The following is a 24,645-nucleotide window of genomic DNA, read 5'->3' as shown; positions in this document are numbered from 1 at the left end:
AATCGTACCTGGTACATGAGTAAGCCCTAAGTGTTAGCTGTTACTACATCGTCAGTTGTGAGACAAAATTTTAGATGGAGAAATGGAGAGAGACGAAGAGATAGTCATGATGGAGGAAGAGCGTGATGGAGAGTGAGAACTGGAGAGAGGCAAGAATAGTCCAAAAGATTCAAACGAAATGAGAAAGTCAAATGGAATACTGAAGATGAATAGAGAGGTTGTCAAATGGAGAAAGAAACGATTAGACTGAAAAATAGAAACAGTGGGAGAGAATCAGATGAATGAAGGTGAGATAAGGGACTAGAGGCTAAGAAAGGGAAGAGATTTGTTTGGTGAGCAAGATGCATTGAAAAAGACGAGACCCCGAGACCTGGGGATGGAGTACCAGGGAGAAGAGAAACAGGGAAGCAAAGAAAACCTCTAAAAGCCATGAGCCTAGGAGAGAAACCGAGAGAGGGTCAGAGACACAGTGATGGAGGAACTGGTAGTAGACCCAGAAAATCTGAAAGGCAGCTTAAAAGGGGAGACTCCTTGAGAATAGTCCGTTTCATTCTGAGAACCGCTGGCCAAGTATCGCAATACCTTTAAGGCCCTTTCCTCTTCCTTCTTCCTAGAATAGGAGTTCCCTCGAAGCCGCTCTGGCATCACCTAGTCCAAATCTATAATAATCTACACTAATAAAAGAGAAACATGCAATTTGACCATACCTCTGCTATGTCCACAAGCCACGCCCACCAGCCAATCAGGAGCAAGTATGCAAATTAACCCAAGCAGGAGGCTTGGGTTTCCTGGCAATGGAGGAAGCCAACAGGCAGTGGGACATCCCTGGAGGGGTCCCAGATTGGAAAGGGTGCAGGCTGGGCTGAGGGACACCCACCTGCCCCCGTGCATGAATTTCGTGCACTGGGCCTCTAGTAAAATCATAATATGCTAATTAGACCGATGTCCTTCTGGAAGAAGCCGGGGCTTCGAGGGAAGCCGGGTCCCAGGTGCCAGTGGGAAGCCGGTGCTGGCAGCCAGGGGAGGAAAGGCCTACTCTTGCAGAATTTCGTGTTTAATAAGAAGTGATGCTGCTTCTGTGGGAAACAGCTCTGCCATTCACATGTTCCTCAGTGGAAGTCCGTATCTGGCTCTAATAACTCCCAGGTTGGCCTGAGCTTCCCGACACCGCAGAGATGGAATTTCTGTGCTCCATTCCATGGTGGCCCTTGAGTGGCTGAAGGCAGAGTAGGTGAAAGCATCACTAAATACCATTATGAAGGCGAGTTGTGGTCTTTTGAGTGTAATTTTTTCCAGGTTAATGCCCCTGGTTCTTCTCCCTGTTTTCTGTATGTTAGTCATTTTGGGGGGAAAAGCACTGGACTTGAATACTGGTTACGATTTAGCTTCTCTGGCCCAGGCTAGGGCCTAAAACACATTGCCGTGGCTTGAGATGGGTATTGTGCCCGTTTTATAGATGAAGAAAACATCCTTGGAGAAGTTAATTTGGCAAGGATCGCACATCTTGTAAATGATGAAGCTGAGATTCAAACCCGGATCTGCCTGACTCCAGAGCCTTTATTGTCAAAGGCTCCGAACCCTTTTATGATCATAAACCCCTTTAAGAATGAGTGATGGATTTCCCTCCAGTGAATCACACACACAAGGGTATATTTTTTATTAGCTAGGCCTTTTGTACTGAGTCAGAAACCCAGTTGTAAGCAAAAAGTTTCTTTTTTAAAAATTTTTATTGTTGAAAGTATTACATATGCCCCCCCTTCCTCCCCCATCCCCCACCATTGACCTCTTCTGGCCCACCCCCACCGCCCTGAAGACTTTCTTGCGTAGCTCCAAAGTGAGGGTTGGAGGAAACTAAGCCTCAAGCCCTAAGTGAGGGTGCCAGGCTTCTCCCCAGCTCCTTTCACTTCTCTCCCTGTGGCAGCTGAATTGCATGCCTGTGGGTGCCTCATTGCGCCCCCATGCAGGCTTTTCTAGGATAAATATCTAGGAAAGACGTATGTTCAAGAGCTATTACAAACCTCCCCGTTTATATCATCCTTGCCTAGCCACAGTAGATAGAATGGCCAGCTTTTCACCCTGGCCAGTGTGGCTATATAGTTAAAGCGTCAGCCCGCACATGGAAGTGCCGTGAGTCTGATTCCTGGTCAAAGGCACGCACCTGGGTTGCAGTTTCGATCCTGGCCCCAGCTGGGGCATGAGCAGGAAGCTACTGAGCAGGAAGCTACTGTTCGATATGTCTTTCTCACATCAATGTTTCTCTCTCCCACTCCCTCCCTCCCTCCCTCTCTCCAAAAAAAATCAGTGGAAAAAATATCCTCCAGTGAGGATTAACAACAACAAAAAAAAGAGAGCTTTTCTTTCCTAGTAACATCATAAATTACAGAGAAAGGCTCTGATTGGCCCTCCTTGGGTCATGTATCCACCTCTCAAACCTATCACTAGTTAAAGGGGTGGAGGGTACCGTGATAGGCCAGGCCTTTGTCAATTGCCCGACCAATATGAGTTCTCTGACTTAAAGGCCATCAGAACCATGTGGAACCCAGGAAGGGCAGCTCTCCAAAGGCAGGTGTGTACTGTTAATCAGAAAAAGAAGGAAGGGCTGTGCCAGGCAAGCAAAAACAATCCTATATAATAAAAACCTAGGTGGTGCGGTGCCCTCGTGCGACATCATCACAAGATGGCCGGCAGGGGAGGGCAGTTGGGGGCGATCAGGCTGGCAGGGGAGCAGTTAGGGGGCAATAAGGCTGGCAGGGGAGCAGTTAGGGGGCAATCAGGCTGGCAGGCAGAAGCGGTTAGGGGTAATCAGGCAGGTAGGCAGGCGAGTGGTTAGGAGCCAGCAGTCCTGGATTGTGAGAGGGATGTCCGACTGCTGATCCTATAGGGATCGGGCCTAAACCAACAGTTGGACATCCCCCAAGGGGGTCCCAGATTGGAGAGGGTGCAGGCCAGGCTGAGGGACACCCCTCCTGTGCATGAATTTCATGCACCGGCCCTCTAGTCTATATATATAAAAGCCTAAGCGACCATTAGGACCAAACAACCAGAACAACCAGAACAACCAGTCGCTATGATGCGCCCTGACCACCAGGGGGCAGACGCTCAACACAGGAGCTGCCCCCTGATGGTCAGTCCGCTCCCACAGGGAGAGCGTCACTAAGCCAGAAGCCGGGCTCACAGCTGTCTCTCCCAACTCTGTGGCAGCGCTACCAAGCAGCGGCACCAGGTGCAATGGGCCGGGATGAGTGCAAGCAGTGCGGTGCCTGGCACCAGCTCAGGCTCCTCCCTGGCTGCCTGCCGCTTGGCACACTGCTACATCCCCGGAGGGGTCCCAGATTGCCAGAGGGCGCAGGCCAGGCTGAGGACACCCCCCTACTCCCCCCCTCCTGCACCAGGCCTCTAGTACATATATAAAGCAACAGTTGCAAAACTGTGCACTTAATTTCAAAGGCCTCCCGGGTGTCAAGCTCAGTAGACCAAAGGTTAGGAACCCTTGCCTTAGTCTTCATTGCACCACACCTCTCACGGCTTTATCACAACCCCTGGATTGTGATAAATCACTGGATTGTCAGAGTTTGGTGACACGTCTGTCTCTTGCATGTGACCATGTGGGGCTCAGGGTGGTCTTACTCATTACTGTCCCTTTTGTGAGGCCAGTGCTTGCATCCAGCAGGCCTTCAATAAATGTTTCTAAAAATGAACATCTGTTCTCTTCCCCCAAACATTCAGGGCGTAAAACTCAGGATGATCTTGTGTCCATCCCAGAGATTGCTGCAGGAGTCATGAGGTGCCCTGTGTGTCACCAGCTTGACCCCCTTCGGCCACTTGCTCTGCCATCGCCTGCAGTGGGCCTGGACCATCCATGAGGAGGAAACTTAGCTCTTTGAAGAGAAAGGGGTTCCTTATTGCAGGCACTGGCCTCTGCAGGAATGGGGCATGGGTGAGAATGTTTGGTCCAGGTGATCAGAACTGAGGCCAGTTTTGTGACAGCATTGTGGTTGGGTCCAGCATGCCTCCTCCCAGAACAAGGGAGGACAGGGACCATCGGGACCGGCACCGGGCTCCCCGTGAGGAGGAGGCCCCAGAGAAGTGGGACTGGAATTGTCCAGAGACCCGGCATCTGTTCGAGGATGCCTTCTTCCGAGACGAAGATTACATCCGCCAGGGTTCCGAGGAGTGCCAGAAGTTCTGGACCTTCTTTGAACGCTTACAGAGGTTCCAGCATCTCAAGACCACCAGGAAGGAGGACAAAGACCCCGGGCATCCCAAGCACAGCATCCCAGCGCTGGCCGACCTACCTGGTGCTTACGACCCACGTTACCGCATCAACCTTTCGGTCCTCGGCCCTGACATTCGGGGCTCTCGGAGGCTGGGCAGGCACCTGCCCCCGGAGAGAGTGTCCGAGTTCCGCCAAGCCCTGTTGCACTACCTGGACTTTGTCCAGAAGCAGGCGTTTGGGAGGCTGGCCAAGCTGCAGCGTGAGCGGGCGGCGCTTCCCATCGCCCAGTACGGGCGCCGCATCCTGAAGACCCTGAAGGAACATCAGGTGGTGGTGGTGGCAGGTGACACAGGCTGTGGCAAGTCCACGCAGGTGCCCCAGTACCTGCTGGCCGCTGGCTTCAGTCACGTGGCATGCACCCAGCCCCGGAGAATCGCCTGCATCTCGCTGGCCAAGCGTGTTGGCTTTGAGAGCCTCAGTCAGTATGGCTCACAGGTGAGTGGGGCCTCACGGGATCCCACTTTCTCCCGTGTGACATTGGGGGAATACTGGCAGTGTCAATTACGGTTACAGAAGCACTTACCCTTTTACCTAGCAGTGATTCTTCTAGAAATCTATCTACAGATTGGCCTGGATGTAGTCCAGACAGTAAAGGTGCTGACATTACCCAGTACAGGCAGACCTTGTTTTATTGTGCTTCACAGATGTTGCTTTTAGTTGTTTAATCCTCACATAATATTTTTCCCATTGATTTTTCAAAGAGAGTGGAAGGGGGAGGGGTGGGGAAGAAACATTGATGAGAGAAAGACAGATGGACTAGTTGCCTCCCGTACTTGCCCCGTTCAGGAGGTGGGGAGTGAACCTGGAACCGAGCTACGTGCCCTTGACTGGGAATCGAACCCGCGACCCTTCGTTGCTTGGGCCAATGCTCTAACCACTTAGCAACACAGGCCAGGGTAGATGTTACATTTTTGACAAATTGAAGGCAAGTCCCTCCTCCAGCAAAAAGATTACAGTTCGCTTTATTGCAGTTTTCACTTTATTGTGGTGGCCTGGAACTGAACCGGCAATATCTCTGAGGTATGCCCCTATAGCACTTTAACAGTAAAAAAATTAGAAATGTCCTAAAAATTCATTGATCTTCTTTCTAAGTAGCCTTAAAAAAAAGAATGAGGACACTTCCTTACTAGTGATTTCTAGGGTTCTAGTCCTGGCTCTAACACTTAAAAATGGCTGTTGTTAGAATATACTCAATTCAGTAGAATGCGTGTGTCATAAGTATATAGCTCTGAGAATTTTCACAAGTTGAATATATATGTGTAACTAGCACCCAGATTTTTAAAAATCAAACCAGCACCCCAGAAACCATCTTGTTTCCCCTTCTTGTTACTACCTTGAGGCGCCCCAGGTCCTCACTCTTCTTAGTGATAAATGATCATCTTAGTGCGAGGTTATCACGCCTGAGTTGGTGATAGACGGTCACAGATCTCTGCCTCCACCTTTTTCAGGGAATGAAAAAGTGTGTTCTCCTTGGGTCCTGGCCGCTGTAGCTCAGTGTAGTTCTGTGAGACTCAGCCTTGGTTTTTGCACGCAGGTGCGTGCTGCGCAGTCCGTGATGGCCCGTCTCCCGTTGTGCAGGCTTCGTGTGTATTTGCTCCTTCAGCTGTCGAGGGGAATTTGGACGGTCTTCAGTTTTAGGGTCTTGTGAATGGTGCTGCTTTAAGCATTTTATAACATGTCTTTTGGTCACTCTTGGTGACTATTTTGGGGGTATATATCTAGGAGTGGGGTATTTTCAGCTTTTGCGGGATTCTGCCAAACCATTTTGTAACGCTGTCGTACCAATTTACACTCCTACCAGCAGTACATTCCACGTCATCACCAGCACTTGGCTACAGTAAGACTTTTCATTTTAGCTTTTCTGGTGGCTGTGTAAGTGGTAGCACATTTTATTTTTATTACAAAATTTTTTTAAGCATTTTTATTGATTTCAGAGGGAAGGGAGAGGGAGATAAGAACATCAATGATGAGATAGAATCATTGATCGGCTGCCTTCTGCATACCCCACACTGGGGATCGAGCCCACAACCCAGGCATGTGCCCTTGACCAGAATTGAACCGGGACCCTTCATTCAGTCCGCAGGCCGACGCTCTATCCACTGAGCCAAACTGGCGAGGCTGGTATCACATTTTAATTTGCATAGTGGGTTTTAATTTGCATTTCCCTGATGACTAAGGACATTGAGCACCTTTTCATGTATTTATTGGCCATTTGGAGAGTCCGTTTTGTGAAGTGTCTGTCCAAGCCTTTCTCCCATTTGTCTTCCGTGTTGCCTGTTTTTTTGTTCTTGATTTATAGGTCTTTATCAGTTCTGGATAAGAATCCTTGGTAGGATTTTTGTGTTGCAAATCTTGTCTCCTACTTTGTGAGTTGCCTTTTTTTTTCTGAATGGTGTCCTATGATGACGGTGTCTTTTCATTTAAATATAATCCAGTCTGTCATTTTCTTTTTGTGGCTGGCACTCTTTGGGCTCTGTTTAAGAGATTTTTTGCCTACTTTAAGGACATGAAAATATCCTATTTTTTTTTCTAATAACTTTTACCTTTAAAAATATAATTCACCTGAAACTGATGTGTGTGTGTGTGTGTGTATGTGTGTGATGTGAGGTACCTTTCAGCTGTGTTTCCCTAGATGAGTGACCTCAGTTTCCCCATCTGTGAAGTGAGGATAAGAAGAATTCTTACACCCTGCGGTGGTCATGAGAATGAAATGAGTCGATAGACATAAAGCATTTATAATAGATGGTGGCACATAGAAAGGCTAATTATTGGTATTATACTAATTAGTGTCATACCCCAGGCTCTGTACCAGATGTTTCAGTGCATTAGCACATATAATTCTCATAGGAGGGAGTGGGAGGAGAAAGGGGTCCTAATATATGGTGACAGGAGAAGATTTGACTTTGGAGGTGGGCACATGGTGCAATACACAGATCTTGTAACATAGAAACCCACACCTGAAACCTATATGTTCATGTTGACCAGTGTCACCCCAATACATTTAACTTAAAAAAAATTCTCACAGGAGAAAACCTAAGTCTCTGAGGGATAGAACTGCTTGCCCAAAGTCAACCACCCAAAGTGGCAGAGGTGGGATTCAAACCCAAGTCTGTTGGACTCCAGAGTCCGATGTGGGGGCACTTGCTCAGATTTCACTTAGGGTGGGTGAGGGGCTGGTGCCCAGGCCCAGGGTCCTCTCCCGACCACCCTCCTCCCCCCGCCCCCAGGTTGGCTACCAGATCCGCTTTGAGAGCACGCGGTCGGCGGCTACCAAGATTGTGTTCCTGACAGTGGGGCTGCTCCTGAGGCAAATCCAGCGGGAGCCCAGCCTGCCCCAGTACCAGGTCCTGATCGTGGATGAAGTCCACGAGCGGCACCTCCACAACGACTTCCTCCTGGGCGTCCTTCGGCGCCTGCTGCCCAAGCGGCCTGACCTCAAGGTCATCCTTATGTCAGCCACCATCAACATCTCGCTCTTCTCCAGCTACTTCGGCAGTGCCCCTGTGGTGCAGGTGCCCGGGAGGCTCTTTCCCATCACGGTCAGTGCTCTCCCTCCCCCCGACATCCTCCTCCCTCCCACCTGGTCTCTGGCCACACCTGGACATGTCTCTTCTCTGTCTGCTGCTCTGCTTCCCTTCCCTCAATTAAGCATATTGTCTCTCTCTCTTTCTCTCTCTCTCTCTCTCTCTCTCTCTCTCTCTCTCTCTCTCTCTCTTTCTTCCTCTATCTCTGTCTCTTTTAAAGCTGCCATATCTGAGCATTTTCATGTGCTGGGAAGAGTGCTGAGTGCTTATTAGAGGAGACCCAAAAATATAAAGGCTCAAATAATATAGAAGTTGGTTTTTCTTATATAACAGTCCGGCTGGTCCAGGCTGATGGGCAACTCAGTTCCATGTGGTCATTCAGGGACCCAGGCTCTTACTTTCTCATTGCTCTGCCATCTCATGGGGCGGGTTTCTCAGACCCAGTATCGGCATGCTGGATAATTATTAGCTGTGGGGCTGCCCTGTGTGTTGTGGCATCATTAGCAGTGTTCTTGGCTTCTACCCAATAGATGCCAATGGCATCCTCCTCTCCCAATTGTGATAACCAAATATGTTTCCAGATGTTACCAACTATCCCCTGGGGGTTAAGCACCACACCTGGTAAAAGTCCTAGGGCAGTGGTCGGCAAACTCATTAATCAACAGAGCCAAATATCAACAGTACAACAGTAGAAATTTCTTTTGAGAGCCAAATTTTTTAAACTTAAACTTCTTCTAACACCACTTCTTCAAAATAGCTTCGCCCAGGCCGTGGTATTTTGTGGAAGAGCCACACTCAAGGGGCCAAAGAGCCGCATGTGGCTCGCGAGCCGCAGTTTGCCGACCACTGTCCTAGAGAGTATCCCCGTCTGTCTGATCAGAGTTTGTAGGAAGAGGAAAGGAGTGAAAGTCCAGGAAAATCCAGTGTGTCTGAAAGTTGGACGTGACCTGGTAGTTACTTCCATTCTAATCTCTGAACTATACCTAGCTGCAAGGGAGGCTGGAAAATGTCATCTCTCTCTCTCTCTTTCTCTCTTGTGTTCCAGGGAAGACAAGAGCAGACTTTCTGGGAACCACCATGGGTTTCCTATACCAATCTCATCCCATTCTCACAGCAATCCTGGGGGTAGGCCTGGCTCCACCCTGGTTCATTCACCATCCACCTGAGATGTAACTATTGGTGAAGCTGAAACCAAGAGGCAAACCTTTTTTTCAGGTCCTCTTAAAATTGCTGTGCTCAAGCTAGCCAGAGATTCTTTTATTTTTTAAATATATTTTTATCAACGTATTTTTATTTCAGAGAGGAAGGAAGAGGGAGAGAGAGATAGAAACATCAATGATAAGAGAGAATCATTGATCGGTTGCCTCCTGCATGCCCCCTACTGGGGATCGAGCCTGCAACCCAGGCATGTGCCCTGACTGGAATTGAACCTGGGACCCTTCAGTCCGCAGGCCAATACTCTATCCACTGAGCCAAACCAGCTAGGGCCAGAGATTCCTTTTATCATCCCAGCTCTTCAGTCCTGAGCTCTCAGCAGCTTCTATCTTGAACTTTCCCTGTTTCTCAACCTATTTGCTATGGCTTGCATACAGTTTTTGTCCATAATGTTAATGATGGTAATCACAGCTAACATTTATTGAGTATACAGTATACTACATGCTCTCCAGTTAACACACAAGAACGCATGTGAGTCCCTTGCTGCACCCTCGCTAGTTCTGTGCCAGGGATTACTGCCACGAAGGTAAAAGTGAAGCTCAGAGGTGTGAAGTCACTGGTTCCCGGGACGACTCAGAGTGGCAGAGCCAGGACTTGAATCCTGCTCATGGACAGACAGGCCTGTGCCAGAAAGCTTCTGTTTGCTCTTCCAGATCTCCTTTCCCCTCTCCCACCTTCCTGTCTTCCCTGGGAGGCAGACCTGTATGTAGCACTAATGGCCCCTCTCGCTCTGGCTTCCTCCTGGCTAGTGGGGAAAGCAGAGTCAGCTCCCTCCCTCAAGGTCTCTGGTAGGCTGTTTCCTCCCCTAAGTCACAGCTCCTTTAAAGGTGGCTCCCTGCACACAGCTCTGTCCTTCCTGGGTTTTTTGTTGTTGTTAATCCTCACCCGAGGATATTTTCCCCATTGATTTTTAGAGTGGAAGGGAGAGAGGGAGGGAGGAAGGGAAGAAGTGGAGGAGGGAGAGGGAGAGAGAAATACCGATGTGAGAGAAGCACATGGATTGGTTGCCTCCTGCAGGCACCCAGACTGGGGCGGGGGATTGAACCTGCAACCCAGGGACTTACCCTTGACCAGAAATTGAACCTGAGACTTAGAGGCACGGGCGGATGCTCTAACCACTTAGCAACACCAGCCAGGGCTGTCCTTCATGGTTTTGACCAGCCACTCCTTCCTCTGTACCTTTGGGCTGAGAATTGGTAACAGCTCTGAAGTTCTTAGCACCAGGAAACTGCCTTGCCCCTGTGGTTTCCGGTTCTAAATGTCCATCAGTCTGTCTTCTAGGCCAAGCGTGTCAAACTCAAAGGCTAACATGGGCCAAATGAACAAGGTGTAAGTGTATGTGGGCCGCAAAAAACAAAAGCTTTAATTTTCATAGAAACGTAGGTTTATTTCAATAGAGACATGTAGAATACAAAGAACTGAAATAATTGAGTAATCGTTAACATAAAATAATGATCATTTTAATAAAAATTAATATTTTTCTTGAACATTAACTTACCAGACACTGAAGAACTGCACAAATTAATAAGCGTCACGCAAACAAACCTATTTTTCTTGTTCTCCGAAAGCGAAATATTTCCTGTTGCGCACACGAAACAAGTCAGTCCAAGAGTAATGACGTGGCAGTGGGCTGCTAAAATATTTGCTGCTGGTATTAGTGGAGAGAAATGGTGTGCCTGCGCGTAAGGCGCGTAAGGGAAATGAATGCAACATGATTATAGTAATCAGTCATTAGCGAACATTGTAGTTCGTCATTAATAATTATGTATAACAGGATATTGCAAAAAATTAAGTTACGAAATTTTTATTAAAACGTTTCTCACATACCATTATATTGCCTGGGCTGCAAAAATTTTCGTTGTGGGCCGTGAGTTTGACATGCTTGTTCTGGGCAGCCGTAAGAAAAGAGTGAGGGCGCCTTCTGAGAAGGGATTTCTAGGGTTTTCATCCTGGCTGCGCCCCTTAAAATTTGTTGTTGAAGTTATACTCCAAACGCAAAGGAATGTACATATCATGTGTATAGTTCAATTACTTTTCACCAACTAAATACCTGTACGCAGCCAGCACCCAGATTAAGAGACATCAGACCTTGCCGGCACCCAGGAGCCTTCCAGTTACCTTCATACTTTGTGCTTTACTGCGTCCTCCTCAGGCTGCCCAGCGAGTGTGGTCTCCCCCACCTTGCTCTGAGCTGGAGTGACAGCGTGCGCTCATGCCTGGGGCTGTCTCCTCGCAGGTTGTGTACCAGCCGATTGAGGCAGAGCCATCAGTGTCCAAGTCGGAGAAACTGGACCCGCGGCCTTACCTGAGGGTACTGGAGGCCATTGACAACAAGTACCCACCCGAGGAGCGGGGCGACCTCCTGGTCTTCCTCAGCGGCATGGCGGAGATCAGCGCTGTGCTCGAGGCCGCCCAGACCTATGCCAGCCACACCCAGCGCTGGGTGGTGCTGCCGCTGCACAGCGCCCTCTCTGTGGCCGACCAGGACAAGGTATGGCGTCAGCCAGGCAGGGTGGGGGCCTGGCTGTGTGTGCCAGGGGAGGGGGGGGGTGTGACTGCACCAATGCAGGGCTGCGGGCTGCAGAGGGCTGCTCCCATTATTTGGGGGGGGGGGGGTGGGGAGGGTGTGCCAGGGTGAGCCTCCTGATAAAATAGGAGGCATTGGAGCTTAGCTGTGGGGGGCAAGGAGGGTTTGGAGTAGGAGACGAAGGAGGCAGGCAGTCCAGGCAGCGGCACCAGCTTGAGCAAATGTATGGACGCGGGAAACTGTGAGTTGGGTGTGAGGAAAGGTGAAGAGACCACCAGGCTGGAAAGGAAGGGTGCCAGGAGAGCACTTGGGGTCACTGTATTAGTTAAAATTTCCCCCAAACTTAGCAGCTTAGAGCGATAAACTTTCATGATCTCACGTAGTTTCTGTAGATCAGGGGTTGGGAAGTGGCTTAGCTAGAGGGTTTCTGGCTCAGGGTCTCCCATGAGGTTGTAGTCGGCTGGGGCTACACTCACTTGAAGGCTTGACTGGGGCCAGAGGGTGCTCACTCACCTGGCTGGCTGTTGGCTGAGGGCCTCTCTAGGGGGCTGCTTCCGTGTCCCTGCAACATGGTGGCTGGTTCTCCCCAAGAGACCTAAACAGAAGCCACAACGTCTCCTATGACCTAGCCTTGGCAGTCACAGGCCATCGTTCTGCAGTGTCCTGTTAGTTAAGTTGTGTGTGTTCACTGGGGAGGTGCTGGATGAGGATGGGAGTCCCAGGAGGTGAGATTCCTGGGGCCACCCTGGAGGCTGACTATGTAATCTCATTGGTCCAGTCATTGCTTATTGATTGAAGACACAACCCCTGAGCATCTCATAGATGCCTCCCCTGATGCTGAGGGGCCTCTTTGAGACACAGTGGGAGCCAACATATGGCCCTTCCCCTTACGTGGCTGTTGGTCTGCTGGGGGAGATGGACAAGTAATCGATAATTTTACAGATGGTAGAGGAACGCTCCTGAACTCTGAGAGCAGAGCCTTGGTGGATTCAGGAAAGGCTTCCTGGAGGAAGGGGCTTTCAGAACAGACCCGAGAAAGCCACAGCCTAAGAAGGGGGCCGGGAGAAGCGTCCAGCTGACGTGTGTGGAGCATCGGCTGCGAGTGGCAGGAGTTCTGGGCTCTGTACGCTTGTCTCATTTAGTCCTCACTGCAGCCTGTCTGCCAGTCCTGTTGTTATTCCCACTTAACGATGCAGAAACCGAGGTAACCTGTGCAAAGTCACATACGAGGCAGAGCCAGGCTGTGCATCTTGGTAATTTGGCACCAGAGCCCATGCTCTTAAGAGGTTGGCAAACTTGTTGTAGAGGGCCAGGGAGTCCATATTTTTGGGTTCTCAGTCACAGCCAATCTGTTACAGCGGGAAGAGCAGCTGTAGATGGGCCAGGTGAGGCTGTGCCATTAAACTTGATTCACAGACACAGGTGGCAGGCCGGATTTGGTCTCCAGGCCATAGTTGCTGACCCCCACTGTAAGCCACTATGCTTGACTGTCTCTGGGGTCCTAGAGAAGGGCTTGTGCAAAGGTCTGGGGTGAGAAAAAGACGGGGCAGCTGGGAAGCTACAGGGCTGGGGTCCAGACTGAAGGGAAAGTCCAGGTAGATGGGACCGGAGAGCTACGCAGGGTTCAACCACCAGGGTCCTTGAGGACCCAGTGTGGTGCCTGGGTTTTGTCCCAGGAGCACTGGGGAACCATGGGAAGGTTCTAAGCAAGGTGGGGCCAGTGCCAGTGTGTGCTTCAGCAGATCCCTCCGCTGCGTGTGAAGGATGGACTGGAGGGAATAAGTCTGGAGGTCGGAGACCAAAGAGGAAGCTGGAGCAGCATCTGGGTGGGCAAGGAGGGGCCTGGACCAGGGCAGGGGCCGTGGGTGCTGGGGAACGGAAATGTTGAAGATGTCCAGGTGTGTGTGGAACGGGGAGGGAAGGGAGGACCCAGGACAGCCCAGGCTCCTGGTCCAGAATGATGAGCCATCTTAGAAGTGGAGACTTGAGGAGGAGAGGGTTTGGTGGAAGGCACTGAGGCCAGGTTAGACATTTGGGTGTGAGACACCCCGGGGTGTCCAGGAGGCCCCTTACAGTAAGGGCCGAGTTAGCCCCTGCTGTCACCTAATTACCGTCCCCAGGTATTTGACGTGGCCCCCCCTGGAGTCCGGAAATGCATTCTCTCCACCAACATCGCCGAGACCTCAGTCACCATTGATGGGATCCGCTTTGTAGTCGATTCTGGTAAGGGCTGCCCCCAGCGACCCAGGGGCGGAGAGGGGAGTGAGTGTGGGATTGGGAGATGTGCCGGTGTAGCGAGAGACCGCCAGACCAAAGCGTGGAGGGCTGTGGAGCAGTGGCAACATCTTAATCTTTCTCGGACATTCCAAGCTTGCTCCCGCCACAGGGCCTTGCACTTACTATGGTCTCTGCTGAGAACTGTCTTTTTTTAAATACCCACAGGGCTCCCTCCTTCCCATGCCAGGGCCTGCGTCAATGTCTCCCCTTAGAGGCCCAGCTTGTCCACTTTACCTGGGTGATCTCCCCCCTCTCCCTCGTCCTTGCTTTCCTTGTGGGCCTTTATTTTTCTCCCTGGCGTGGGCATCACATTTTACATCTGTTGATCTGCTTCTTGTCTGCCTTCCCAGTTGGACTTCTCTGGAAAGTCAGCAGCGCATAGTGGCAGGGGACCCTGCTGGCTGTGTGACCAGGGTCGTGTCACTGACACTGTGTGTTCTTTGTGAAATGGCTGTGATGACAGTGCCTCCCTCAGGTGGTAAGGATTAAGTGAGTGGATACTTGGCACCTGGCACAGAGGGAACACCCAGCAAATGTCAGCAGTTGCCTTATAGTGTTGAATCTGGGATGCCAGTGATAAAACATTCCATGAGTTTATGTACCATTAAGATTCTTTTATTTTTTAATATATTTTATAGATTTTTTACAGAGAGGAAGGGAGAGGGATAGAGAGTTAGAAACATCGATGAGAGAGAAACATCGATCAGCTGCCTCCTGCACACCCCCTACTGGGGACATGCCCGCAACCAAGGTACATGCCCTTGACCGGAATCGAACCTGAGACCTTTCAGTCCGCAGGCTGGTGCTCTATCCACTGAGCCAAACCCGTTAGGGCTCCATTAAGATTCTTAAATGCTGTCCATTAAACATAGACATGCCATTGGTTTTAAAATGCATCAGAGACAGTGCAATATGAACAAAGGTTGGCCTTAGAATTGATGAAACACGGTGTCTGTTCAACGCCGTGAGACCAGGGACTTCGTTTGGTTCACAGCTGTATCCCTACTGCCAAGTACGGTGCCCAGCACCTGGTAGGTTCTTCATAGCATTTGTCAGCTGTCCAAGCCTCTGAATAAACAAAGTCTTGAAAAAATAAATGAAAAGATGTGTGAATGAGGAAATGAAAGATTACATTAACCAAATGTCAGAGTTGGGCCCAGAATGAGCTGTGTGTCAGTGTTCATGGCACAGAGGAGTAAGTGAGGGCGTTGTGGATGAAGGGCTGGGGAGAGGACCAGGTGTATGCAGGCCCCATGTGGCTGCTGCACGCAGATGCCCATCCCTCCCTGCGCCCCCTCTCCCCCAAGGGAAGGTGAAGGAGATGAGCTACGACCCCCAGGCCAAACTGCAGCGGCTGCAGGAGTTCTGGATCAGCCAGGCCAGTGCCGAGCAGCGGAAGGGCCGGGCGGGCCGCACAGGCCCCGGCGTCTGCTTCCGCCTGTATGCTGAATCCGACTACGATGCCTTTGCCCCCTATGCTGTGCCGGAGATTCGGAGGGTCGCCCTGGACGCGCTGGTACTGCAGGTGAGGCAGGGCAGGGAGGGGACGGGATCCTGAGTACTGTGCCGGGGAGGAACTGGGACCAATCCCAGTGCTCAGGGCCAAGGAGAGCTGGGCTGGCCAGGCCACGGAGGGGCACTGGTTCCTTTCAAACGTCAGATCCCATGTTGAGGAGGGAGTTGTTCCCCAAAGCCACGGGGTCACGGGGTCTTGTGACTCACTCAGTTCTTTCAGCTGTAACAGAAAACCCACCAAGAGCTGGCTTTTAGCCCTAGCCAGTTCGGGTCAGTGGGTAAAGCATTGGCCCACAGACTGAAGAGTCCCAGGTTCGATTCCAGTCAAGGGCATGTACCTGGGTTGCAGGCTCGATCCCCAGCCCTGGTCAGGGAGTGTGCTGGAGGCAACCAATTAATGGGTCTCTCTCACATCGATGTTTCTCTTTCTCTCCCTCCTCCTCCCTTCCATTCTCTCTAAAAATCAATGGTTTCCTTGGATGAGGATTATCAACAACAAAAAAGAAGTGGCTTTTACCTGGGCCAGTGTGGCTTAGTGGTTGAGCGTTGGCCCATGAACCAGGAGGTCAAAGTTCAATTCCTGGTCAGGGCACATGCCCAGGTTGCGAGCTCAGTCCCCAGTGGGGGGTGTGCAGGAGGTGACTGAGCGATGTTTCTTTCTCATCGATGTTTCTATTTCTCTATCCCTCTCCCTCTCTCTAAAATCAATATATATATATATTCTTAAAAATGGCTTTTAAAACCAGGGTTTCTCGATACATGTGATGTCATGGCTCATATGTCAGTCATTAGTTTCGTTTAGATTAGACCAGTGGTTGGCAAACTCATTAGTCAACAGAGCGGCAAACTGCGGCTCACGAGCCGCAGTTTGCTGACCACTGGATTAGACAAATAGACCCACTCCCATAACGGCCAACACAACAGAACTTGGTTGGCAGCAGTTTCCTATATTCAGGGACCCAGGCCCCTTCCCTCTCATGGCTCCGTCATCTCCCTGGGGCTCCTCATCTGTCAGCCATCCAGTGGGGAAGGAGTATGGGATGGGATTGGGGGCTTTAAGGGTCAGGTCTGCAAGTGGAGTACTTCCCTTCCACTGCCCCTGGCCAGAGCTGGGTCCCAGCCACACCTCACTGCAGGGGAGGCTGGGAAATGTAGTCTCTGTGCTCAGGAAGAAGAAGCAGAGGAAAGTGGGAGCAGCAGATGCGTCTGCTCCAGGCCCTTATGTGTTCGTATGAGTGGCACCAACCAGCCCCTTCCTACAGGTGACGCACGCTGATAGTTTCTGTTTGATTTAATATTTTTAAAATGCTGGTTGTGACCCCCTGCATGGAGTTCTGAACCTATATAGCCCGTTGTTGGAAAAACACTGGCTTAAACAAGGAAAAAGTATCGTTTCATATGCCACAAAGCACGAGACAGGGAGGTTCCAGGCTTGGTTATTTAAATGGATCCGTGATGTCATAAAGGACCAGGCATTTTCTGTCTTAGTAACATCAGTTTATCAGCAGTTCTAGTAATAATGATAATGATGATGATGATGATGATGAAAAAACGCCTACCTAGTGCTTACAGTGGGCGAGGCCCTATCCTAAGTGCTTTATGTATGTAACCTCACAAAAACTCTAGGGGGTCAGTAATCCTATTCTGATGTATGTTGCACAGAGAGGTTAAGTAACTTGACCCAGGTCACACAGCTGACAAGTGGCAGAGCCCAGGTTCCATTTGAGGCTGTCAGGCTCCAAGCCTGCCTCTTGAATGCCACCTGGCTCTGGCAGTCGTGGGCATCACCTCCTCCTTTACCATCTAGAGACAGAAGCAGCCAACTGTCCCTGTTTGTGGGTCTAATTTTTTTTTTAATCCTCACCCAAGGAGTGAGGATATTTTTCCCATTGATTTTTAGAGAGAGTGGAAGGGAGGTGGAAAGGCGGGGAGGGAGAGAGATATTGATATGACAAAGACATCTATTGGTTCCCTCCCACATGTGTCCTGACCAGGGGCGGGGATCAGACTTGCAAACCAGGTACATGCCCTTGACTAGGAATCCAACTTGTGACCCTCCAGTGCACAGGCTGATGCTCTAACCACTGGTCCATACCGGCAGGGCTGTGGGTCTAATTTTTAAGGCCATAGGAACCTTTCCCAGAAGCCTTCTGGCCAACTTCCCAGTCTGTCTTATTGGCAGAACTGGGTCACGTGTGTCCACTCTATGATCTGTAATTGTCCAGGGGTCTGGCATTGCCAGACTGGATCAGAGCACTGATTCTTAGCCCCAGCTACACACTGGAATCACCTGGAGAGCTTAAAAAAAAATCCATACCCTGCCCCCTACCCAGAGCTTTTAACTTAAAGATCTTTTTTTTTTTTAATAAATCTTTATTCAGATTATTACAATTATTTCTCCTTTTTCCCCCATAGCTCCCCTCCACCCATTTCCCACCCCACCTTCTGCCCTTACCTCCCCCCCACTGTCCTCATCCATAGGTGTATGATTTTTGTCCATTCTCTTCATGAACCCCCCATACCCCTTTCCCCCTGAGAATTATCAGTCCACTCCCTTTCTATGCCCCTGATTCTATTATATTCACCAGATTATTCTGTTCCTCAGGTTTTTAATTCACTTGATTTTTAGGTTCGCTTGTTGATAGATATGTATTTGTTGTTCATAATTTTTCTCTTTACTTTTTTCTTCTTCCTCTTCTTTAAGAATACCTTTCAGCATTTCATATAATACTGGTTTGGTGGTGATGAACTCCTTCAGCTTTTTCTTATCTGTGAAGCTCTTTATCTGCCCTTCAATTCTGAATGATAGCTTTGCTGGGTAGAGTAATCTTGGTTGTAGGTTCTTGCTATTCATCACATTGAAAATTTCTTGCCACTCCCGTCTGGCCTGCATAGTTTCTGTTGAGAAGTCAGCTGACAGTCGTATGGGTGCTCCCTTGTAGGTAATTAACTGTTTTTCTCTTGCTGCTTTTAATATTCTCTCTTTGTCTTTTGCTCTTGGCATTTTAATTATGATGTGTCTTGGTGTGGTCCTCTTTGGATTCCTTTTGTTTGGGGTTCTGTGGGCTTCCTGGACTTGTAAGTCTATTTCTTTCACCAGGTGGGGGAAGTTTTCGGTCATTATTTCTTCAAATAGGTTTTCAGTATCTTGCTCTCTCTCTTCTTCTGGCACCCCCATAATTCTGATGTTGGTACGCTTGAAGTTGTCCCAGAGTCTTCTTACATTATCTTCAACTTTTTGGATTTTTTTTTTTGCTTTTTGCTTTTTCGTTTGAGTGTTTTTTGCTTCTTTGTATTTCAATTCTTTGACTTGATTCTTGTGTTCCTCTATTCTGTTTCTGGGTCTCTGTATAATATTTTTTATTTCAGTCAGTGTATGTTTAATTTCTAGTTGGTCCTTTTTCATATCTTCGAGGGTCTCGTTATATTTATCGGCCTTTTCTGGGATATTCTTAAAAAGTCTTATAACCGTGGTTTTGAATTCTATATCCAGTCGTTTGTTTTCCTCCATTTCTTTCGTTTGTGATCTGATTCTTTGACCCCGCATTTTCACTGATTCCCTGAGTTGGTAAGGTAGATATTTGTGCTAGGTTTCCAATATGGCCCAGTGGGTCTGCTTCCCCAGTTAACCTGAGGTGGACACTCTTGGTGCACCCCTTTGTGGACTGTGTGTACAGCCTTGTTGTAATTAAGTCTTTATTGTTGTTGGTATCACTGGGAAGAATTGACCTCCGGGCCAGTTGGCTATAAGGATCAGCTGTGTCTATGCTGGGAGAAGTTCGGTGCTGGAGACAGCCTTATAGGATTAGACTTGCCAAATTGCAATAGCCTCTGTGCTCAGCTTGGATGGGGTGGAGCCTCAGTCTTGGCTTCCTGTCAGCCTTGCCCTTGCGCGCATGTGCGCTTTCAGTCCTCCACCTTCCCCAGCTCGAGTCTCCGCCTGAGAGTCCAGACTCCCCCCACAAGAGCGTGGGTCCCCAGGGGCTCGCCTGGAACTGGGGTTCACTGCAGTCAGAACTGGGGCTCAGAGCAGTCAGAATCCTCTGACTCCCTTCCACTAGGGAAAGCCTGTGGCAACTTCCGCAGCCTTTGTGCGCACTGGCACGCGCGCGCGTGCGCACTTTCAGTCCTCCGCCTTCCCCGGCTCCTGAGTCTCCGCCCAAGAGTCCAGACTCCCCCCACAAGAGCGTGGGTCCCCAGGGGCTCGCCTGGAACTGGGGTTCAGTGCAGTCAGAACTGGGGCTCAGTGCAGTCAGGATCCTCTGACTCCCTTCCACTAGGGAAAGCCTGTGGCAACCTCCGCAGCCTTTGTGCGCACTGGCCCACGTGTGCCTTCAGACTTCTGCCTTTCCCAGCTCGAGTCTCCGCCCGAGAGTCCAGACTCCCCCCGTAAGAGCGTGGGTCCCCAGGGGTTCGCCCGGAACTGGGGTTCAGTGCAGTCAGAACTGGGGTTCAGTGCGGTCGGAGGCTTTCTTCCCCCTTCCGCCAGAGAAAGTCAGCCAGGCTCTCAGCCGCCCTTCCTCTCTGCGCGCACAAAGCCCCTTTGCCGTACCTCCAATTCTCTGTGAGCTTTTCTCTTTGCTTCTAGTTGTAGAATTTTCACTCAGCCAGCTTTCCTGTGGTTCTGGATGGTGTCCGTTCTGTCTTTTAGTTGTAGTTTTGAAATTGTTGTGCGAGGCAGCAGTTTAGGTGTTTACCTATGCTGCCATCTTGGTTTCCCCTCTAACTTAAAGATCTTTTAATGGGTACTGGGTGATCTCCCAGACAACATCAGGGTTTGGTGAACAGAGAGGAAGGTGGAACAGCTGGTTCCGGGGTGGACGGCCAGGTGAGCAGGTCACTCCCCGGAAGACGGGCTGGGCCCCCAGGCTCTCTGAGCTTTCCTCTGGCTCTCTCATAGGCACACGCCTCGCCATGCCAGGCCTGGTGGTGTGTGTGTTCCACTTCACTGTCCCCACCACCCACTGCCCCTCTGGCCTCTGAGTTAATGGGCATTCTTTGATCAAAAGTGAGAGAAACTCAACTCAAACTCTTGTAAGTAGGAAAGGGGATTTTATGGATATGTGTATCCATTGTGGGGGGAGGCCGTGGGCAAACTACGGCCCGTGGGCCGGATCCGGCCCGTTCGGCTGTTCTATCCAGCCCGCGGAGCTGAAAGAGCGGAGGGTTCTCTTGCCCTCCCCTCCGCTCCTTTACTTTGAATTTATATTAGTTCACACAAACACTCTATCCATGCTTTTGTTCTGGCCCTCTGGTCCAGTTTAAGAACGCATTGTGGCCCTCGAGTCAAAAAGTTTGCCCACCCCTGAGTTAGGAGCAATTAAAGATTTCTCCATCTGTGGTGGATCAGGTAATTTCCAAGCAATGAAAGAATAACCACAGCGTCTCTGAGCTTCTATCCTGGCCCCTCACAACCAGAGGATGCTGGGATTTCTCTCTACCAGTTCCAGTTTACAAAGTCCCAGGGAAGGATTCTGATTGGCCCAGCTCGGGTCATGTGCTCATTCCTTAGTCAATTGCTATGACCAGGGGCTGAGAAACCTCAGTTACTCGCTCCCTGTCCAGGGTTTGGGAGAGGAGGGGCTGGCCCGACAGACAGACAATGGCCCTCCTCAGCTGCCTCTGTACAGTGGGCTTTAACATTGGGGGCATTAAGGTATCACAAGTTTGTGATCCCTGAGGCCTCTGAGCGCTCCCCAGTGGCTCATGTGTCCCCCATTCCTGGGGCTTTGGTTCTCATTCTAGATGAAGAGCATGAGCGTGGGAGATCCCCGAACCTTCCCCTTCATCGAGCCCCCACCACCAGCCAGCCTGGAAACGGCCATCCTCTACCTCCGGGACCAGGGGGCTCTGGACAGCTCAGAGGCCCTCACCCCTATCGGGTCCCTGCTGGCCCAGCTGCCTGTGGACGTCGTGATTGGTGAGGACCCTCCTTGGGGTGACCACACAGGGCACTGGGTGGATTGGGCCACTGCTCGCAAGCCTGCTCCTTCTCCAGGCCCTGCTCATTCGTTCACGAGTCCCCTGTGCGGGCACTGTGCTAGCACCAGGGATACCGCAGTGAACAGACAGGGCTCTCTGCAGTCTGTCCCCAGCTCTGCCCTGGGCTGCCCTTTGCGGTGAGTGGTCAAGGTTTCAAAACCTCTTCCTCTTACTCATTCTTGCGCCATCCCTGCCCCTCCTGAGGAGCTGGCTGACGCCAGCATGTTCATTCTGCCTGATTCTCCTGACTCAAGACATTCTGTCTCCGCCGACGGTCCACAGCCCACAGAATAGTCCCAGCAGAGCGCCACCACCGTGGCACCATTTCCCAAGCACAACGCTCAACAGTCAGCCGCTGAGGCTGCGACTGGTTCTTTCTGTTTGCTCTAGAGCAGGGGTGGGGACCCTTTTTCTGCCAGGGGCCATGTGGATATTTATAACATCATTTGCGGGCCATACAGGATTATCAACTTAAAATCAGCTGCTGTATGTGGTCAAACCTTTAATTAACTCATCCCTAATGCCTTGGCAGGGCCAGACCACATGATTTCAGGGCCTCATACGGCCCTCGGCCCTCGGGGCAGACCTTCCCACCCCTGCCCTAGAGGGAAACAGGGCTAGAGCAGGAGGGCAGGCCCGAGAAGAAAAGGGACATTCCACATCCCGTGAGCACTTCCTGTGTGCCAGTGATGGGCTTTGTGGACCGCACATAGAGAGGGTAGCGCCCCCGGCACCCTGTTGTGCAGATGAGGAAACAGGCCTGGTGGGGGTGGGGCATAGACCTGTGCCCAAGGGAAGGGGACAAGCCAGTGACCGAGCCTGGGTTTGATGGGCACATCATCTCCCATGGGACAGGAGTGAGTGACACTCACTTCCCACGAGGAAATGAGGCTCGGAGAAAGACTGTCACTGGCTCTCCAGGTCCTCAGTGGGCAGAGCTGGGGGCACTCCACGGCCAGGCTGGCACGTGGGTTCCCAGGCCCTGCCGGGCGAGAGACACAGATGACACAGTGCTGGGCTGTGACGGCTCAGTCACGGGCCGGGCACTGCGAGCCCTTGCAGGTGACACAGCAGGTGGATGGTGCTGTCAGCCCCTTTCACAGATGGGGAAACGGAGGCAGGAGGGATGGAGGGACTTGCCCAGGTGATGGACGGAGCTAGGGGCCCCGGGACAGGCTTGTTTTCCTGCCCGCCTCTATCTTAGGAGGCTAGGTGTGTAACAGGAACTTTCTGGAAAGGCAGCCAGGGGACCTGTGGGACCAAGTCAGATGCGTGACGTCCAGGCACGGACTGTAGGGCAGGCTGGAGCAGCCTGAGCATCAGAAACGCCATGGGGATACTGTTCCTGCTGCTTTCTTCCTTCTCTGTCCTTCCCTATCCCCCCTCCGCCCCACCCCCTCCCCCGGCTCCTGCTTCCTCCCTGTCTCACCCTTTATCCTCCTCTCCCTTTATCCTCCTCTCCCTTTATCCTCCTCTCCCTTTATCCTCCTCTCCATCTTCCCCGCCTCTACCTTGAATGAAATAAAGATGGCAGGAGAGATTCACAAAAGTCAGCAGCGCCTGCTGGGCGCCAGGCAGACCAGGGCACAGCTGGCGTGCGGTCACATTCTGGGGAGGACAGTGCCGCAGGTCAGAATGAGTGCCGGGAAGAAACGGAAGCCAGGCCCATGGGGAGGGGTGCTGGGGGGCCGGGAGGAAAGAAAGAAGCAGGAGCCGCTGTGTAGCCAGTGCCCACATGTCCGAGGAGGCGGGGACTGTGCTTGTCTCCAACTACAGATGGGAAAACTGAGGCCTCGCCCAGGGTCATGTGACTGAAAGCACAGTGTGTCCATCTGGCTCCCGAGGCCCTTTGTGAGCCGGAGGGAGGGAGGGAGGATGGGGGAGGCTCAGCTCGCTGCCCGCCCCCAGGGAAGATGCTGATCCTGGGCTCCATGTTCCACCTGGCGGAGCCCGTGCTCACCATCGCGGCCGCCCTCAGCGTCCAGTCGCCCTTCACCCGCAGCGCCCAGAACAACCCGGAAGGTGCGGCAGCACGGCGGCCCCTGGAGAGTGACCTGGGTGACCCCTTCACGCTCTTCAATGTCTTCAACACCTGGGTGCAGGTGGGGCCGGTGGGGACACCCCTGTCTGGCTGTCAGGCACAGAGTCAGGGCCTCCCTGCGGCTGTGGCTCCTCCTCATGCCCCACCCGCAGCCTATGGACTCCACCATTTTTGCACCAGCACGTGCAGCGCTCAGGCCCAAGGGGAACCTGGGCTTCTCAAGTGCCCATTAAAACCAGACTCCTAGGGTAGCACCTGTTTATCCCAAAACACGCTCCCTGAGCCTGCCCCCTGGGCCTGGCCCTGCCCTCCTGGGGCTCACAGTCCAGTGCAGGAGGTCAGACCTGTCCTAGACAGTGACCACCCAGACTAGGCTGCAGTGGGGAGCGCAAGGGGCTGAGAGAGCCTGGAGCGGGTGTCTGATCCAGTGTGGTCTGGGAGGGCTTCCTGGAGGAAGGGGCAGTGGGGCTGAGACCTGGAAGAAGGGAGAAAGCAGGTGTCATGGAGGGCCGACAGGTCTCCACTTGCCTTGCATCTCCCAGTGGCTGGTGTTCAGGCCCATACTGGGGTGGTCTGGGTAGGAGGTCAGCCCCCTGCCCCTCCCTCAGCTGGTCAGGCCCCAACACCTGGCATCTACCCCCACCCAGGTGAAATCTGAACGGAGCAGAAACTCCCGTAAGTGGTGCCGCCGCCGGGGCATAGAGGAGCATCGGCTGTATGAGATGGCCAACCTGCGGCGCCAGTTCAAGGTGAGGCCCAGGACCAGGGGTGGGGGCTAGCCCCGCTGAGGCAGACCGGGAGGCCAGGGTGGGGGCGAGACAGAGGGAGGGCACCTGAGTGCACTCTGGAATGCAGCCTCTTTCCTTCTCTAACACAGAGGTCAGGGTCCCACCCTGCGCCCTCCTCCCTAGCCAGCTGCTGATGGGGGCGGAAATCCAGGAGGCTGCTGGGGTGGCGCACAGGGTTCGCGGGCATGTGCTGCACCCTCATGGGCCAGGGGTCGGAGCTGGCTGTGCACTTGCTCCTCGGGCTGAGTGCTGGGAGCAAGCGCAGCGGCACCCGATCTGGAGCCAGACATCCCAGCTGCAAATCCCAGCTCTGCCGTTTGCCAGCAGTGTGACCCTGGGCAAGTTCCTGGGCCTCGGCCCTGCTTCTGAAGCCAGGGAAGTAGCCAACAGCAGCGACAGTGCTCTTTCTTGGAGCAGTCATCTACGCCCGCGCTGTGCAAAGGTGGTTCTTACCCGGCACATTTCCGCCCCAGCAGCTCTAGCGGGAGGTACTGGGAGCA

At 51.8% G+C, this 24,645-nt stretch overlaps 1 protein-coding gene across 4 annotated transcripts in view; it reads left to right on the top strand.

The window, feature by feature from the left end:
- Positions 1–24,645, top strand: part of DHX34 (DExH-box helicase 34) — a 34,674-nt gene that overhangs the window by 974 nt on the left and 9,055 nt on the right. For 2 of the 4 annotated variants that reach the window (XR_013959236.1, XM_080645391.1), the window contains exons 1-8: positions 3,862–4,711; positions 7,504–7,815; positions 11,252–11,506; positions 13,663–13,765; positions 15,127–15,344; positions 21,080–21,254; positions 23,225–23,418; positions 24,005–24,106. Coding sequence is in view for 3 of the 4 variants with exons in the window: in XM_080645391.1 (XP_080501517.1) it covers positions 4,007–4,711; positions 7,504–7,815; positions 11,252–11,506; positions 13,663–13,765; positions 15,127–15,344; positions 21,080–21,254; positions 23,225–23,418; positions 24,005–24,106 (2,064 nt within the window). In the remaining variant the exon portion in view is untranslated. Of the gene's footprint in view, positions 1–3,726; positions 4,712–7,503; positions 7,816–11,251; positions 11,507–13,662; positions 13,766–15,126; positions 15,345–21,079; positions 21,255–23,224; positions 23,419–24,004; positions 24,107–24,645 lie in introns of those variants that run through there. The other 2 variants (XM_080645392.1, XM_080645393.1) reach the window with 2 other exon arrangements.

Source organism: Plecotus auritus, assembly GCF_963455305.1.
Source record: "Plecotus auritus genome assembly, chromosome: 10".
In the NCBI taxonomy this organism is placed as follows: Eukaryota; Metazoa; Chordata; class Mammalia; order Chiroptera; family Vespertilionidae; genus Plecotus; species Plecotus auritus.
The sequence above is the reverse complement of the archived record's forward strand: the minus strand, read 5'-3'. Positions and strand labels throughout refer to the sequence as shown.